Raw genomic sequence first — 17,964 nt, forward strand, 5'->3', positions numbered from 1 at the left:
TGGGTGACACTACTGCCTCCAAGGCCATGTTGGTTGCAGTTGAAATTCTAGGGGATCATCCCCTACTTTAATATAATTAAAGTACTTTAATTTCCACCCCAACTTTGCATCATTTTTTATAATAAAATTAATAATTGTTAAAAGAAAGGAGGATATTTACATGTTTACAGTGCTAGATAAACTCCTGATATAAAAGATTTTGTTTTAGATGCCATATTCAAATGGCATTTCCAATTAGATTTCATATCCGTTACCCAGAATTCAGCAGACACTTGTGCATGTCTTTGTGTGTCTCCCTTTTAATACAGTTCTTTTTTCCTCTCTAAATTCACAATTCTGCAAAGTCAGCCCTCTGTATCTCGGATTCTTTACCCACAGAGTCAGCTTGAAAACATTCAAGCCATCAACAGTCATCCACAGCTTGAAAACATTCCAAAAATATAAATTCCCAAAAGCAAACCTTGATTTTGCCATTTTATATAAGGAACACCATTTTACTATATCACTGTATTTAATGGAACTTGAACATCCACAGATACTGGTATCCACAAGGATCCTGGAATCAAACCCCAGAAGATACCAAGGGCCCACTGTATTATGTAATTGAATTCACTTTTTTTTTTTTTGGGGGGGGGGGGACCTTTTACATAGCTTTGATAGAAGTGAATTAGAAATTTTTTCATGGGGATGCCAACAATAAATTCCAAATTCATTAGCTGTATCTATTATCAATGATATCGGTTCTCCTGTGAGGGAAACTCTACCATGGTGACCTGTTCTAAAGAAGTTTTTTCCAGGTATTACACTTAGAGATTTGTTTTCCTTCTTTAGTAATTTTCAAATGGTAAAAAAAGATAGTATCTCTTAATGTAGCTGATTCCTTAAATATTTTTCTCTCCAATAGGTTCTTCAGTAACAGATGACACTTTAATTTCTCCTGAAATTCATTCCAAATTCAATGTAAATGGCTTTTCTCTGATGCTTTGAATGGTTCTTCTACATGTCCAAGAATTCTGAATGTTTCTTCTTGTGTGATTTGCTTAATGCAAATGAAATGGATCTTACTGTTTCAGCTATTTCTGTGCTCTTACAGCAGGTTCAGATTCTCTCCCATGAGAATCTTTGTGTGCATCATAAGAGATGAGGACAGAGTGCTTTTATGCATTCCAGACATCTACTGGATTTCTGTCTGCCAAAAATTCTTTATTATGACACATGGGTTCACCTATGACTGAATCGCCTTCCCACACCAAAGATTTCAATGGTTTCTCTTCTGTGTGAGTGGCTTGATGACGAGTGAGGTGCGTCTTCCGGCTGAAACTTTTCCCACAATTTGAGCATTTAAAGGGTTTCTCTCCTGTGTGAGTCGCTTGATGACACGTGAGGCTGATTTTCCGATTAAAACTTTTCCCACACTCTGAGCATTTAAAGGGTTTCTCCTCAGCATGGGTTACTTGATGACGAGTGAGGTGTGACTTCTGACTGAAGCTCTTTCCACACTCCAAGCATTTGAATGGCTTTTCTCCTGTGTGAGTGGCTTGATGAGATGTGAGCCTTATCTTCCGAATAAAGCTCTTTCCACACTCGAGGCATTTAAAGGGTTTCTCCCCTGTGTGAATGGCTTGATGGCGATTGAGGCTTATCTTCCGACTGAAGCTCTTTCCACACTCCAGGCATTTAAAAGGTTTCTCCCCAGTGTGAGTGGCTTGGTGGTTAGCAAGATGTGACTTCTGACTGAAACTAGTTCCACACTCCAAGCATTTAAAGGGTTTCTCCCCTGTGTGAATTCGTTGGTGTGACACGAGGTTTGTGCTCACACTGAAGCTCTTCCCACACTCCAAGCATGGAAATGGCTTCTCCCCTCCATGAATGAACCGGTGTGACACAAGATGGGACCTCCGACTGAAACTTTTCCCACAGTCCATGCATTTATACGGTTTCTCCCCTGTGTGAATTGCCAGATGGCGAGCAAGATGTGTGTTCCAGCTGAAGCTCTTTCCACACTCCAAACACTTAAACGGCTTCTCCTCTGTGTGGATTCGTTGGTGTGACACCAGGGTTGAGCTCACACTGAAGCTCTTTCCACATTCCAAGCATGTAAATGGTTTCTCCCCAGTATGCATTCGCTGGTGTAACATAAGATGCGATAGCCAACTGAAGCTCAGTTCACACTCTGAGCACTTGAACTGTTTCTCTCCTGTGTGGACTTTTTGATGGGAGATCAGGCATTTCCAAAAACTAAAAGTCTTTCCACACTCACCACATTTGAAAGATTTCTCCCCTCTGTGGGTTCTCCTATGAAGGCTGAGGCTTGATTTACAACTAAAGCTTCTTCCACACGCAAGACAAAGGCATTTCCTCCTTTGTTTTCCTTTTTCTGTCATGCGGGGCTCTCCTTCAAACTCACTCTCTTGCCCTTCACCACCTAGAAAGGAAAGAAGCAATCATATAGAGAACAAGACAGAGAAAGGGACAAAGGTCAAAGAGTTAATGTGGCTGGTGAAAACTGTTGTTTCTAAGCCAATTTAAAGAGAGCCATTGTGATGTAGTGGTTTGAATGTTGGAACAGAACGCTTGTGAAACTAGGGTTCTAATATCTGCTCAGCCATGGAAACAAAAACACACTGAGTGTCGCTTTCTCTCAGCCTCTGAGGAAAGCAATGGCAAACTTCCTTCAAATAAAACTTACCAAGAAAACCCTGTGGATAGTTTTCTGTGTTTTTTGGGGGGCTATGTGGCCATGATCTAGAAAAGTTTATTCCTGACGGTTTGCCAGCATCTGTGGCTGGTATCTTCGGTGAAAGATGCCAGCCACAGATGCTGGCAAACCGTCAGGAATAAACTCTTCTAGAACATAGCCACATAGCCTGAAAAACCCACAAAAAACTATGGATGCCAGCCATGAAAGCCTTCAACTTCAAACCCTGTGGGCTTTATCACATGGGGACAATTTCAAATTGTGATCATCCCATGAAAATTGTGCATTCGCAATTAAGATTTTCACACGATGTCGCGATTAAAATGTCATTATATCAGGAATATCCCGTGAAAATTGTGCAATAGCAATAAAAGTTTTCACACAACGTTGCGATGAAAAACAATTCAAATGCCATTATCCCAATGAATGATTTGTTCATGTTATTGCCTGATTATTCCCAGCATAATAGCTCTCTTATCACGTCTGTGTGTGAAAATGTTAATTGTGTTTTAACCTTGATTGCGCAATTTTCATGGGATAATCATTGTTTAAACTACCAATTTCCCCCATGTATAAAATCCTGTGATTGGGTTGGCACATGTCAGCATCAACTTGAAGGCATAAGAAGAACAACCAAACTGAGGAGGCAAACACACAGGGGTTTCCATAGTTTCCTTGTTGGCTTTCCTGAGAGAACAGCTGCACTTATTCCTTGCCTTCAATTTATTATATTAAACAGACGCTGGCAAAATATGACCTACTGGACTCATAGGCCATTTTTATGCCTCTCAGGGATAATTCTTCATCAGTTTTTTTGTCTCAACATGCTCTGTACACAGAAAGTAGGCAGGGAGTTACTTTTTGTTGTTTAAAAAGGCCTTTCCTGGCACTAAAAAGGTCTTACAAGGAGCAAAAACCATGATGAAAATGCCTCCCATGTCCCCATAGGATGTGTGGGAACATTTGGGGGCCAAAATGAATTTCTGGTTTTTGTTTATTTATTTATTTTGGCAGCAGGGGCACTGGGGCTGTATGGCCCTCCGAGATCTGTTGTGGGGCTAATGCAGCCCCCTCTAGATTCACAACAGTTGCCCAACCCTGCTACAAAATATAGCTTCGGTAAGAATTTTGTATCCTTAAAAACTAGTTCCCGTCTTCATCACAGTGCCTCCTGAGTTTTTCTTCTTCTTTGTAGTCTTTGAATTTAGATTTTAAGCCTGTGAGGGGGAGGGGGGGACTGCCTGTTTTATTGCTTATGTCAGGTCAGCTGTTGTACTTTTGCCATGATTGTGTGTATTTCTGAGCTTGAGACATCAATGAAAATAATACTGTACTGATAATGAGTAGAATTACAGTCATTCCCCCTTATTGATGGATTCTTTATCCATGCATTCAAAAATCCACGGCTTGAAAATATTTAAAAAAATAGAAATTCCCAAAAGCAAACCTTGATTTTGCCATTTTATGTAAGGGACACTATTTTACTATGCCATTGTATACAATAAGACTTGAGCATCCACAGATTTTGGTATTCTTGGAGGGTCCTTGAACCAAACTCTAGTGGATACTGAGGGCCCACTGTATAATATTTGGGTTGCCTACCTGGGGCTCTCCAGAGATTGTGGGACTACAAGTCCCATCAGTGATAAGTGACATAGCCAAAGGTGAACGATGAAGGGAGTTTTACTCTTCACAACATTTGGAGGACCACAGCTTGCACATTCCTGAAATAAAGAAGACTCAGCCCCCTCCCTGTTTTCCTTTCACTGACAGGCAAAAACCTTCTTGTTTAAGCCGGCTTTCAACATGTAACTGCATCAAGGAGGCTTTTTACTGGTGTGTGTTTTTCATTTATTTTAAAAATATTTTTATATTGCTTTAGCTCTGACTATTTTAATTGCTTTTAAGGTATACTGGTGAATTTTAATTGATTTACACCTGTGAGCTGCCTTGGGTCCCACTCTGGAAGAAAGGTGGCATAGAAATAATTTTTAAAAAACACCTAAAAATAAAGGATTAGGGTCTGGAAACCATGCCCTACAAGAGGCAGCTGAGGATGTTTAGCTTGGAGAAGAGACGGTTAAGAGGTGATATGATACCCCTGTTTAAGTATTTGAAAAGGTGTCACATTAAGGATAAAGCAAGCTTGATGACTAGAACACGGAACAATGGATGCAAGCTACAGGAAAAGTGATTCTACCTAAACATTAGGAGAAACTTCCTGACAGTAACAGCTGTTTGACACTCCCTGGGAAAGTGGTAGAATCTCATTCTTTGGAGATATTTAAGCAGAGGCTGGATGGCCATTTGTCGGGAGTGTTTTGAGTTCCTGCATGGCAGGGGATTGGACTGGATGGCCCTTGTGGTCTCTTCCATGAGTCTATGATTTCCAGGAAATGCTACTTTTAAAAGAACACATAGTATTTAAACAGATTTGATCCCAGCCACAAGAAAGTGGGTTCCTTACTCAAAGAGGCCACAGTCCAGAAGTTCTCCTCCATCACCTCCCAATGAAGGGCCCTTTGGTCTGGGTTCAGCAGAGCCCACTCCTCCTCTGTGAAATACACAGTCACCTCCTCAAAGGCCACCTGAAGAAATAAAATATTATCTAAGAGGAGAAAATGCTAATCTAGAAAAGCAAATAGCTTTGGGTTGTCCAACTGGAGCTCAAGCTTTAAATAGAGTATTCACAATATTACACAGTATCTATATGCATGGGCAGGATAGCAAGGCCAACCCCATGGTATCCTTCCTGCAGTCCTAGTCCATTCCTGTCCCTGTCCCTGGGCTGGCACAGCAACAGGTGGGTGTTTATGTGGTCTGCCATGACCAATGAAGGTAGAACAGGGCACTTGGCTTCACCCACCTGGCCAGGCACCCCCTTCTAATGTCACAGGCCACAACTGGGGCCTTTCATGGAGATATGGTGGCAGCAGCAGGTCAGGGGGCATGTGGCCATGCGGTATGCTGGCTGTTGCAGCTGAGTTTCTAAAAAAATTCTGCAACAAACAGCTGGTTTGAAAAGATTGTGCTAAGGGCCTTTTGGGCCAGAGTCAGACCCAAACCACAGGATCAGCATCCAGTCTGGCCAATCCCAACCCAGGGATGTTGTCACCATTGGACGCTACCAGGCTGGGGAAACATGCATCTTTTGGTCCATGCTTACAACCCCACAATTAAAGGAAAAGAGAGGCGTGATACATATCGCCAACAAGCCAACCGGTGCCGATTTTAGGGTTAGGGATTGTGTGGCAACCACATGGTCCCTAACCCTACTACATACAGGCGGCATAACAATGGTGGTGCCCTGTGTACACGGGTGCTGCCATTGTTACGTAAGCACTGCGTGGCATCTACACGTTGCCATGCAGCGCTTACGTAAGGAGTGCGCCAGTGGCACCCTTGTTACGCCGCCTCTGTGGCTCCAAAACCCCCAAATTTTTCTGTGTTCTTTTTCCTCCGTAGGGAAGCCGCACAGTTTGGTGGTTGAGGTTTCTCTTCGGAGGAAATTAGGCCGCCGGCAGGCTACCCTTTTCGGGCGGTCTGTCCCAGGTCAGTGATTCTTTTAGGCCAGGCTGGGCAAAGTGTATCCCATAGACTACATGCGGCCATTGGACTCCACTTTTGTGGCCCCCCAAACATCCCACCAGTTGCAAAAAACCATCCCCCAATCCATAAATTAAGAAAACAAACAAACCTCTTTTCAATATGACTTTTGGGTAATTTTTGCTCCACTGTCTCATGCAAAACATCCCAAATGCATGTAGCATGCAAAAATACCACCACCGCATTCCCACAAGCACCTCAGAAGCCAGTATTACCCCCAAATATAGTACCTCAGTCTTCCTCTGCAGTCTTTCTCAAAATGGTGACAAGAAATGACACAAGATCACTTTCTGTTACCATTTTGAGAGGGGCAGCAGAGGGAAATGGAAGTATTCGGACTCTTTGTGGGTAGGGGAGAATTGGTTCCTGTTTCCCACACCAAGGAAGACATGTAGGACAGTACCCAGCGTGCCTCCTTTTTGGCTCTTCAGTGACCATTTTCCTTACCTGATCCTGTCCCACAGAAGATGTTCTCAGGGCATCAAAATGAAGAAATGGTTGTTTTTCTCTGTCTCTATATTTCATTGCCTGTGAGAGGCACAACAAGGAAAAGGAAGAATTCTTTACCATTTCCCATTGTGAAAATATAAGCAAAAGTCCCTAGACTGAACATTTAAACAAAGCATTTGCAGTAGGTATTTTCATGATGGGCATGATTGATAATAAGGAAAGAAAAAAGAAAGAGAGAATCTGACATGCAAGGAGCACCCAGCCTGCCCTCTATTTGATCCTCTAGGGATCCTGCCCCCTACCTTAGCCAGTCTCCCAGAAACTGTTCCAAGACCATCACAGTTAAGAGATGAGCGTCTCCATGTTGGCTGTATCCATGGTCCCACTCCTGTGAAGACAAAACAAGACAGTAAGAACAAATCCAGGTATGGTTTCTGTTAAGTGAGCTATTTTGGTCCTGTGTTTAAGCAAACTTTTTTCAGTGGTTCTCGAATCCACTTCCAAACACTTCTCCTCCATCCTTGCTGAATTATTTTCTCTTCTTGATTTTGCCTCCTTTCCTCCTTCCTTCTTGGCTTTTCCTGCCTCTCCTTTGTTTCTAAACTCCCTATTTAGAAGAACTGTATGCATTCTAATGTAAGATGGAGACATTTTAAAAGATTTCCAGGGGCTCCAGTGCTAGTCCAGGTGAGAAAGAGAGGAAAAGAAAATGTTTGTTTTAGTTTGCAGGAAACTGGAAATTCTGAGGGCAAAACCATGAAAAATTAAGACTCAGATTCCATGTCATTGCACACAGACGCCCCAAATTAAAATGAAACAGAAAACAAAAATTGGTGTAGACATGGATTTGGAATTCAAAATAGATCATGGAGATTATTGCACAGCCAATTCCTGCCAGGATAGACACAGGCTGTAACCGTAACAAATGGATCTTATGAGACAGTCACGTAGCTAGCAGTAGGCAGCCCATATCCAAACCAAGCTTCTCCTGCAGCTTTTCAAGAACAGGATTTCCACATTCTTGAAAAACTGTGGTAGAAGCCCAGATTAGATATGGACTGCCTACTGCCAGCCACATGACTGTCTAATAAGATCCATCTGTTATGGTTACAATCCGTGTCTATCCTGGCAGGAATTGATGGTGGGATAATCTCCCGCCATGACAGGCAAAGGGACCATATTCAGTTAAGAAGTAAGATGGACGTTTGATATAGTAGACCATCATCTCCAAGAAGGGATTCATTGTAGTCGCTGGCACAACAGAAAAACAGATAAGCTCAGCATTGCTATCATATTGACAGAAATACAAGCGAACCCAAAATTCTGGATTATACAAAGGAGTTTACTGGAAAATAACAATGAAAATGTTTAAAGAAAAAGAGAGATGTTCAGAGGAAGAATTAGAAAGCCCACAGGACCAAGAAATTTGAGAAGAAACATATAAAGAGGTGAAATCCCTAAGCAAGGATCTAAAGCAGATGATGACAATTAAAAGCTGGGGGGTGTCTTAATCAAAATGCTCATCCAGAATAATCGTGGAAGCTCAAGATAAAATAAAATTTAGGTCCAAAACACACCTCAGAAATAATCCAGTTTGGCCCTGCTTTAACTGCCTTGGCTCAATGCTAAGGAATCCTTGGAATTATAGTTTGTTGTGGCACCAGAGCTCTCTGACACAGAAGGCTAAATATCTCACAAAACTACAATTCTCAGAATTCCTTAGCATTGAGCCAGGGCAGTTAAAGATTACCTCTGCAGTGTGTTTTGGTACTCAATGAGGGGAGTAATTCACTCCATGCATCTGATGAAGCAGACCAAAGTGATTATCACAAGGCAGAAAAAGGGGGGAGGAAAAGGCAAAATGCCGGGATAACCACGCAATTGCACAGAAGATTTTCAGATGACATCGCACTCAGTCAAGACTTCTCCCAGAAATAACCAGCAATGCTCAATTAACAAACAATTCAGGGGCAATTCCTATGAATGGCTTCTCAATAACACAATTGAAACACAATTGGCAGTGTGCTAAAGCTAAACATGTTCCATTCATGCTATTGGGGAAAAAATGTGGGATCATTAACATTTAAATGCCTCTGTTGTTGCACCATTACAGTTTGTTACAATGTCCCTTTTAGTTAAAGTCTTTCCTCTTATATATTTTCTGTCACTGCCCCTCTCCATTCCCTTCCATTTGGTTGGGGGAGAAATAAAGGTGTGTGTGTGTGGGGGGGGAGGTAAATGGAGGTGGAGGTTTGTTAAAGCAAAAGAAAAAGACAATTTTTGTGAAGCTGGTTTTTCAGAAGCAGCACATTTACAACACATTTAGCACATTCAAAAAGGAATTGTAGTAAACAAGCTACCCGGGATCTTTAAATTTCAAAGGGACTGCAGGAAGCAACCTGGGTTTAAAGGGACTACGGGAGGGAAGGACACATGTGCAAAATGATCAATGCCAATGTACTAATGATTCATTCATGGGTATGTGCGAAAAGTCCTATTCTTTGGCTTTTAAGTTTCTGAATAGTGCATGAAACTATTGAGTGCTATAGTGCTACTGTTGCTTTTTGTTTTCATTACCATGATTATTGCTGAATTGGCCCTGGTGTGATAATCTCCCAAGTCTATGAAGTTTATGCTACATCTTTTGTTCAGTTAGTTCCATAGATGCTGCAAGATCCCTTTGAATGATTACAGATCTGATAGGTAATTTGCCCTCCCATGGCAATTAAGCAAAATTAATAACAACCTGCCTCCCAATGCACATGCAGATGGACTCTGGGCCTGGCTAAGCAGCAAGATAATAACCTGATCCATACCATGATTTTGTATCACTTATAAAATGTGGTTTGAAAGTTGTGCTTATGTCTAATTCAGGGATGGACAACAGTAGAAGGTTGGCAGGGGTGCATTATCCCCCCAGGCCTTGGATGGTTGCATCCCATCCCATCCCACCGCACTCTCTCTCTCTCTCTCTCTCTCTCTCTCTCTCTCTCACACACACACACACACACACACATTTTTTGCCCCTTAGGCTTTCTCAAAAAGAGTACCGTAGGCCAAGGGGTCCAGTGCCTCCTTGATCCTTACCTATTGAGGATGACGCTCTGCCTCCATCCTGTCTGATCCACTTGGACTGCGGCCACTGACCACTGGAGTTAGGATACTTCTCTAGCTCAGGGGTCTCTTCTGCAAGAAAGCCCTGCCCAGGAAAAAGCAGCAAGGATCATAAAGAAGGGAAAAGGTTAGAAAAAGCAGGGGTGTCTATGGTCTGGGAGAAAAAGAGTTTAAAAAAAACTTTTTTGTTTAAACCATATTGTTGCTGTTTGGTCTAAACCAGTTGTGTGTGTGTGTAAATGTTTTAATGAAAATAAACCCTACTTTTTATATTAATACCATGAGATATTATTTTATGTACAGTTGGCCCTCCCTATCCACAGGTTCAGCCATCCACACCTTGAAAATACTTTAAAATATATAAATGGACACCTAGTGGGTGACCTTGGGGGAGTCATACACTCTCAGAAAAAACTGTAATAGATTCACCTTAAGGTCATCATAAGTCAGGAATGACTTGAAGGCTAACAACAAGAAACATTCCAAAAAACAAAGTGTGGTTTTGCCATTATAAGGAGCCCTGGTGGCGCAGTGGTTAAATGCCTGTACTGCAGCCATTCACTCAAACCCACAAGGTTGCGAGTTCAAGACCAGCAAAAGGGCCCAAGCTCGACTCAGGCTTGCATCCTTCCGAGGAGGGAGCTAAAATGAGTACCCAGACTGTTGGGGGCAAATTAGCTTACTTTTTAATTAGCTTACTTACTGTTCACCGCTATGATCTTTGGAATAGCGGTATATAAATAAAAAAACCCAAATTATTATATGTAAAGGACACAATTTTACTCCCAATTTAGTTAATGGGATTTTGGCATCCACAGATTTTGGTATCTATGGGGAGTCCTGGAATCAAGGATGCCGAGGGCCCACTGTATTGGAAAGCTTAATTTACCATGTTTTCATGCTTTCTAACATTAACAATCCAAAGGTATTAGGCTTTGATATGATTTATATCTTTTAATTAAAATTTGGGAATTATATTGATAAGTTGACAGCTTATATATAGGAGTATAAGTCTACACCAATAGAGGACTACAGCACAAAATTAAGTAGCAAAATGCAGTTCAGAGGTTATAACCACTTGCGGAAATAATATCTATTCTTTAAATGTGATATTTTAAAGCACATTGTTTTGATTGAATTTAGATTAACTGAAGAATTTGTTTCTGAATCGCATTTCTTGCACCATATAATAAAGTTCATGTGCATGCACTACCAATAATGAAAACAGTATGGGACCATCCATGGATGCACCAATCTACAGATGGCTAGCCCACCAATTTGGAGGGCTGACTCTATTGTTATTTTTTAAGCTGTAAGCCACCTTGAGTCCCAATTTTGGGAGAACAGCAGGATACAAATAGCCATGTCAGCATGGCTGTGTACACATGCCACCATTGATGATAATGGGGCAAGGCCATCTGTGGACGCTCCAATCCACGGATAGCTAGTCTGCCAATAAGGAGAGCCAACTATTTTGTTCTTTTTTTAAGCCACCTTGAGTCCTAATTTTGGGAGAACAGTTGGACACAAATAACTACGGCAATGACAACCACCCCCATAAAAATGTGGGGAGTGAGAACAAATTTCATGGAGAGACAATGGCCCCTCAACAGCTCCACCATGGAAGCAGTGGAAGGAGGAGGAAGTCTTGGTGGACTATCCCCACTTTGGATTATTTCTGTTCACAATATTTTTGAAGATGAATTACTTTAGAGCCTTTGAAACATCGTGGATGAGAGCCACTCACCTGCTGCTTTTCCTGCTTCTTCTCCTCTGCCTGGCTCAGGAGGAAACCTTCGGCCAGAGCCACTGCCTGGGAACTGGTCTTTGCCCCACATTCCCTGACCCAGCGTGACATCTCTGGGGGAAGGACAGCCAAGAATTGTTCCAGGACCACTAGGTCCACCATCTCAGCCTTGGTATGTCTCTCTGGCTTCAGCCACTGATGGCAAACAGCATGGAGGAGGCTGCAAATCTCTCGGGGGCCCTTGGCTTCCTCATAGCAGAAATTCCGGAAGTGTTGACGTTGTACCTCAGAGTTGGAGGTGTCCCCATCCACGCTTGTATGCATAGTCCTTTCCTGGAATCCCTCACAGTCCTCAACCTGGATGGTCTCAGAGTTTTTCCCCATCAATTTGAGCTCCTCCATCTTTGATCTGGGCACCGGGACATGTACCACCGATATTGTCCTCAACCATCAGTGTTTTTTTTCACAAGACCAGTATATCAATGGACACTTTTCCCAGTAAACAATGAAGGTCTTGAAAGTTATTCCACACACAAACACACACAAAATGCCATTTCCAATAACAACCAGATTATTTCCTGTGTAGGAAAGACAGATGAACATCAAAGGAGGGTGACTAAAATGGTGAAGGGTCTGGAAACCATGCCCTATAAGGAACAACTTAGGGAGCTGGGGATGTTTAGCCTGGAGAAGAAAGGGTTAAGGGGTGATATGATACCCCTGTTTAAATACTTGAAGGGATGTCATACTGAGGAGGGAACAAGCTTGTTTTCTGCTGCTCTAGAGACTAGAATGCAGAGCAATAGATGCAAGCTGCAGGAAAAGGGATTCCAGCTCAATATTAGGAGGACCTTCCTGACAGTAAGGGCTGTTCAACAGTGGAACAAACTCCCTTGGAGTGTAGTGGAATCTCCTTCCTTGGAGGTCTTTAAACAGAAGCTGGGTGGCCATCTCTTGGGGATGCTTTGACTGAGAGTTTATGCATGGCAGGGGGTTGGACTGGATGGTCCTAGTGGTCTCTTCCAATTCTATGATTCTATGATTCCATGGTTCAAACTCAAGGAGAAACTATAAAGACCACCATGTTTGTTTCTTTGTTTGATACATTTGTCAGTTCACTAAGGGAGCATCTACACTGTAGAAATAATTTAGTTTGACACCACTTTAATTGCCATGGCTCCATCCTACAGAACCCTGGCATTTGTAGTTTGGTAAGCACCAGTACACTCTGGCAGAGAAGGCTTGTAAACCTATAAATTCCAGGATTCCATTGGATTGCACTATTTCACTTAAATTAGTGTCAAACTATATTGTTTCTACAGTGTAGATGTACCCCAGAACTCACAAATATTAATATAATTATTATTTTTATTATATTCCCCCTTTCTCCCAATAAAGGGACTCTACAAGATAATGTAGAACTGGTAAAGGGTTGGAATAGATGGCCCTTGTGGCCCTTTGTCATTCTATTAATATCAGCGTGATTCTAGAAACTTGTTGACTTTGCCTCTGAGGCTGAGAGAGTGTGACTTGGCCAAGGCCTCCCAGTAGTGTCCTTGTGTGAGTGCAGATTTGAACCCTGGCCTCTGGAATCATAGTCCAACATTCAAACCACTACCCCACGCTTGGTCTCTATATAGGAGAATACCATCCTTTCAAAAGGTAACAAAGTGATAAGCAACATCTGGTGAATTCTGTTTTATACATCCATCCAAGGCACAGGAGCCCTCTCCAGTTTTCAACAGGGAAACCCTACTAACCAATCTGAAACTGGTTTCGGTTTCTCCAAATTGATAAGGCTCTTCTTTTGAGCTTCCGAGGCTGCATTTGCACTACAGAAAGAATGCAGTTTGATGCTGCTTTAACTGCCATGGATCAATGCTATCCAATTCTGGTATTTTTGTGAGATATTTAGCCTTCTCTGGATGCATCTACACCGTAGAAATAATGCTGTTTGGCACCACTTTATGTGCAGTGGCACCATACTATGGAATCTTGGGATTTGTGGGATTTGTGGTCTTTAGTCTTTTCTGCCAAAGCGTACTGATCCCTCACCCAAAACTATAAATCACAGGATTCTACAAAATGGAGCCAAGACAGTTAAAGTGGTGTCAAATGGCATTATTTCTACCGTATAGATGTACCCTCTGACAGAGAGCTCTGGTGCCACAACAAACTACACATCCCGGGATTCCATAGCATGGAGCCAAGGCATTTAAAGTGCTGTCAAACCACATTATAGCTACAGTGCAGATGCACCCTCTGTCAGAGAGCTCTGGTGCCACATCAAACCAGCCGCAGGATCCCTTAGTATAAAGCCAGGAAAGTTCAAGTAGTGTCAACCTGGATTATTTCTGCAGTGTAGATACAGCCCTAGAAATGGGCCATCAGCCCCCTTTCTTTTTGTTGAAGGGGAGGGAGGGCTTTGCCTGAAAGGAGATGGGGCTGAGCGGTCTACCTTTCCCTGGAGATGAAAAGACAGGTGTCTTTGTATGTGTGTGTCCCCAGTCTTATCAATGGTAACAGCTGTTGGCACTACTTCTCTCCATGTCAAGGTTCCCCTCTGACCCTTTCACTGGCAATTTCCATCAAACACCCACTGCAATGGGTAAGGGAAGGAACCTTATTTTCCTCCCCCATCCCAAGGCAAAAAGGACTCACCAGATCCTGTAGCAAAAGGGGAAATCTAGAGCCACTCCTCCTCCTTTGCAAAAGAGAGATGCTGCTCTAGCCAGCCAGACTCCCTCAACTTAACCCTTTGGGTGGTGTTGGCCATCTTCCGCATTGCTCTTTCCCTCCCTCTTTGGAAAACCAGAAAGGAGGGTGGCCAAGGTGATGGAGTCTCCCTCTTTGGAGGTTTTTAAACAGAAGCTGGATGGCCATCTGTCACAGGGAGTGCTTGGATTCTGTCTTCCTGTATGGACTGAATGACCTTTGGGCATCTCTTCCAGCTCTAGGATTCTATGATTTCTCTGGAGTGGGGATTAGCCTCTGCTCCTGGCCCATTCAGGTTTAAATTGCACTGCAGGAATAATGCAGTTCAAACCACTGTAACTGCCATGGCTCAATGCTATGAAACCCTGGGATTTGAAGTTTGTTGTGACACCAGAACGCTCTGATGGAGAAGGCTAAATATCTCGCAAAACTACAAATCCGTCTGTCACAGGGAGGGCTTTGACTGTTTCTTCCTGCATGGGGTTGGACTAGATGACCCCTGCAGGGAGGCATTCACACTATGCAAACAACCCAGTGTGAAACCAGGTTATTTCCTTGCCGTTCACACTTGCCCCAAATGCACCCAGTGCACTTTGTGAGAGGGCTGCCCCAAAACCCACCTGACCCAGGATATTTGGCATTGTTTTTTTCCCCATGTCCTTTTAAAAGAACCACATCGATCTGTATCTTCGGCAACGTGAATACGCTACCGAATCAGCCCGGATCGCTCTGTATCATTCGAGGGAATGGAGGCGGCTTCATTTTATCCCAAAATGATCACATGCGTGAATAACAACAGGGGTAAAATGACTTGGAGAGATTTGGGAGCACAAAACATAATGGGAACAATAATCCCGATATACATCGGTGCAGCGATCCACATTTCCTTGGGACAAAAACCTAGTGTGAATGTCCCCTCAGGGTCTCTTCCAACTCTAGAATTCTTAAGATTCTGTTATTCTAATGGGTTGTAGAAAAGGGTTGTTGCTTATGCCACCAGCAGGAGTTACTGCTGAAGTACGGTCGGCCCCCCGCATTTGCACCTCTGACTTTGGGGGTTTGGTTATTTGTGGATTTGATTAATATGTTCTCTCTAGGAATCTCTAGGTCCTCCAGCATGACTGTGCCAGACAGTGACCATAGAGTTGTGATGGAGAACCTAGAAGTTCCTGGAGAAAACACTTGTCTAGGCATTTATAGGTCCTCCAGCATGATTCTATGGTCAACTCCAGGCAGATTTTGACCATAAAAATACATGGGAAGACCTGGAGATTCCTAGAGGAGTGTTCTCTCAGTTTAAAAAGTAGTGTGAAGTCAAAGGCTTTCATGGCCAGCATCTGTAGTTTTTTGTGGGTTTTTCAGGCTATGAGGCTACCTTCTGGAAGAATTTATCCTTGATGTTTCACCAGCCACATAGCCCCCCCCCCCCCCAAAAAAAATCAAAAAGTAGTGTTTTTTAATTTGTGGTTTTCCCACTTTTGTGGGGGTCCTGTGCTCCTAACCCCAGCGAATGTGGTGGGCCAACTGTACTCGCTTTCTATGCAGCTATTTAAAAAGAAGAGCGCTGTCCTGTTTTAAACATGGCAACCCTATCAGGCAGAGATGAGAAGAGCGGGGGGAAAGAGAAAGGCCTGGGCTGGACTGGGGCAGGATGAAGGGAGCCAGCCCTTCTTCTGCTGTTCACTGCACTTGGCTGTTTGTCATTGTGATGCTGCCACACTGCACAAGTAAACTTAAATCGCCGTTCCTTAAAACTTACTCTCAAATCTGAGCACTTTTGTGGAATGACCAGAGTGAATTCTCTGATATCAACTAATCTGGATTTCATTGCTGGGACATGAGTCCTGAGGAGGGAATGAAAGACTTGCCACCTTCTGAGCATTTAACATTTTTCTCTTCTCTGTATATTTAGCAGGACATAGGGATTGTTGATAGAAGCTCTTTCCACCTTTTATAGTATTAACTTTAATATTATATTAAGGGAAGTGATAGTACCACTCTATTCTGCTTTGATCAGGTTTCAGCTGGAATACTGCATCCAGTTCTGGGCAACACAGGAGGGATACAGACTGGCACTTTGTGCCAGTCTATGGGCGGAGTCATGGCATAGCGTCCGCATGCTCAATCTCCCATCACACCATGATGCCACATGCCCATTGACATGGTGCGCAGCATCATGGCGTTACTCTATCGCAGCGCCTAGGGTTGCCATATCCCGCCTGTGGGCAGGACTTTCCACTGTTCCACTGTCAAACAGCTCTTACTGTCAGGAAGTTCCTCCCCTTTTCCTGTAGCTTGCATTCATTGTTCCATGTTCTGGTCTCTGGAGCAGCAGAAAACAAACTTGCTCCATTCTCAATGTAACAGCCCTTCAAATACTTAAAGAGGATTATCATATCACCTCTTCACCATCTCTTTTCCAGGCTAAACATACCTAGCTCCCTAAGTCTTTCCTCATAAGGTATGGTTTCCATTTCGGTGGCCCTCCTTCGAACAAACTCCAATTTGCCAACATTCTTTTTGATTTGTGGTACCCAGAACTGGACACAGTACAGTCGGCCCTTCTTATACACGGATTTTTTATAAACGGATTTAAGCATACACGGTTTGAAAATGTTCCAAAAAAGTATAAATTTACCTTGATTTTCCATTTTTTATAAGGGACACCATTTTGCTATGTCATTATATGTAATGGGACTTGAGCATACACGGATTTTGTTATACACGGGGGATCCTGGAACCAAACCCCAGCGTATAACAAGGGTCCACTGTATTATTCCAGGTGAGACCTGACCAAAGCAGAATAGAGTGGCACTGTGACCCTAGATCTAAATACTATACTTCTATTGATGCAGCCTAAAATAGCATTGGCTCATGGTCAATTTGTGGTCTGTGAGGACTCCTAGGACCCCTTGCCTAACACATTTGCTTTTAGTGATGTAAAAAATATTCGTCAAAATTTGATAAACAGAAGAAATATTTGTTATTCGAACAATTAGAAAGCTTTTTAAAGAGAAGAAATTATGAGCACTCCTCGATCAATGAGTAAGAATTTTTAATTCGATGCGATGGCCAGGATTTGTGTATTTTGCATAAGCAAAGCTACCATTCACATTGGGTTTTTCTAGCAGAGGAATGTTCTTTAAACCTTCGCCTCCCTTGTCTTTTATTTTCATTCCAGAAATCTGTGAAAAATAGGACAGGGAAGAAAAAAATAACCTTTTGAAAGTGAGACTTTTGAAAAGAATGTTTTTTTAAAAAAAATTGCATATAGTTCTCAATGGGCAATAGTGTGAGGCACGTTTCTCAGATGGCAACAGCAAATTTGGCAATAGCAAATCTGAGAAATCATGCCTCACACTATAGGAGATGGGTCTTGCCTGCTCCTCCTAGCAAAAGTTTTAGAAGGCTCCTCCAATGTGCAGTGGGAACAGGCTGCTGAGTAGATCGTTACCACTGCATCAAGCCCACAGTGTGAGGCATGTTTCTTGGAGGGGAACAGCAAATGTATTAGGCAATGGTTTGGATGTGAAGATCTACAGGAAGCGTGGACTTCATACAGCAAAGTACCACTTCCCTCATATGAATGTTAGGCAAAAAGCAGTGAGATGGAAACGTTGTTCAAAGAAGACAA

At 42.7% G+C, this 17,964-nt stretch overlaps 1 protein-coding gene across 1 annotated transcript; it reads right to left on the reverse strand.

Annotated features, from left to right (window-relative positions):
* Window positions 1-485: 485 nt before the first annotated feature.
* LOC149320530 (uncharacterized) lies at window positions 486-12,363 on the reverse strand. The gene is made up of 6 exons (XM_089500945.1): window positions 11,616-12,363; window positions 9,842-9,953; window positions 7,057-7,142; window positions 6,752-6,832; window positions 5,166-5,286; window positions 486-2,425 (listed from the first exon to the last, which is right to left on the reverse strand). The coding sequence occupies exons 1-6, from the start codon at window positions 12,015-12,017 to the stop codon at window positions 1,158-1,160; spliced, it is 2,070 nt and encodes a 689-aa protein (XP_089357071.1). The 5' UTR covers window positions 12,018-12,363; the 3' UTR covers window positions 486-1,157.
* Between the last annotated feature and the right edge of the window lie 5,601 nt (window positions 12,364-17,964).

Source organism: Sceloporus occidentalis, unplaced genomic scaffold (assembly GCF_023333645.1).
Source record: "Sceloporus occidentalis isolate IW3139 unplaced genomic scaffold, rSceOcc1.0.p SCAF_1, whole genome shotgun sequence".
Classification (NCBI taxonomy): Eukaryota; Metazoa; Chordata; class Lepidosauria; order Squamata; family Phrynosomatidae; genus Sceloporus; species Sceloporus occidentalis.

Bases quoted from the DNA above. Each gene is read 5' to 3' on its own strand.
- LOC149320530 (XM_089500945.1), bottom strand. From the start codon at position 12,017: ATGGAGGAGCTCAAATTGATGGGGAAAAACTCTGAGACCATCCAGGTT. The intron at 7,143-9,841 runs GTAAGGATCAAG...TTGTCTTCACAG, and splicing joins CAGAGCGTCATCCTCAATAG to GAGTGGGACCATGGATACAG. The intron at 5,287-6,751 runs GTAAGGAAAATG...TTATTTCTTCAG, and splicing joins CTTCTGTGGGACAGGATCAG to GTGGCCTTTGAGGAGGTGAC.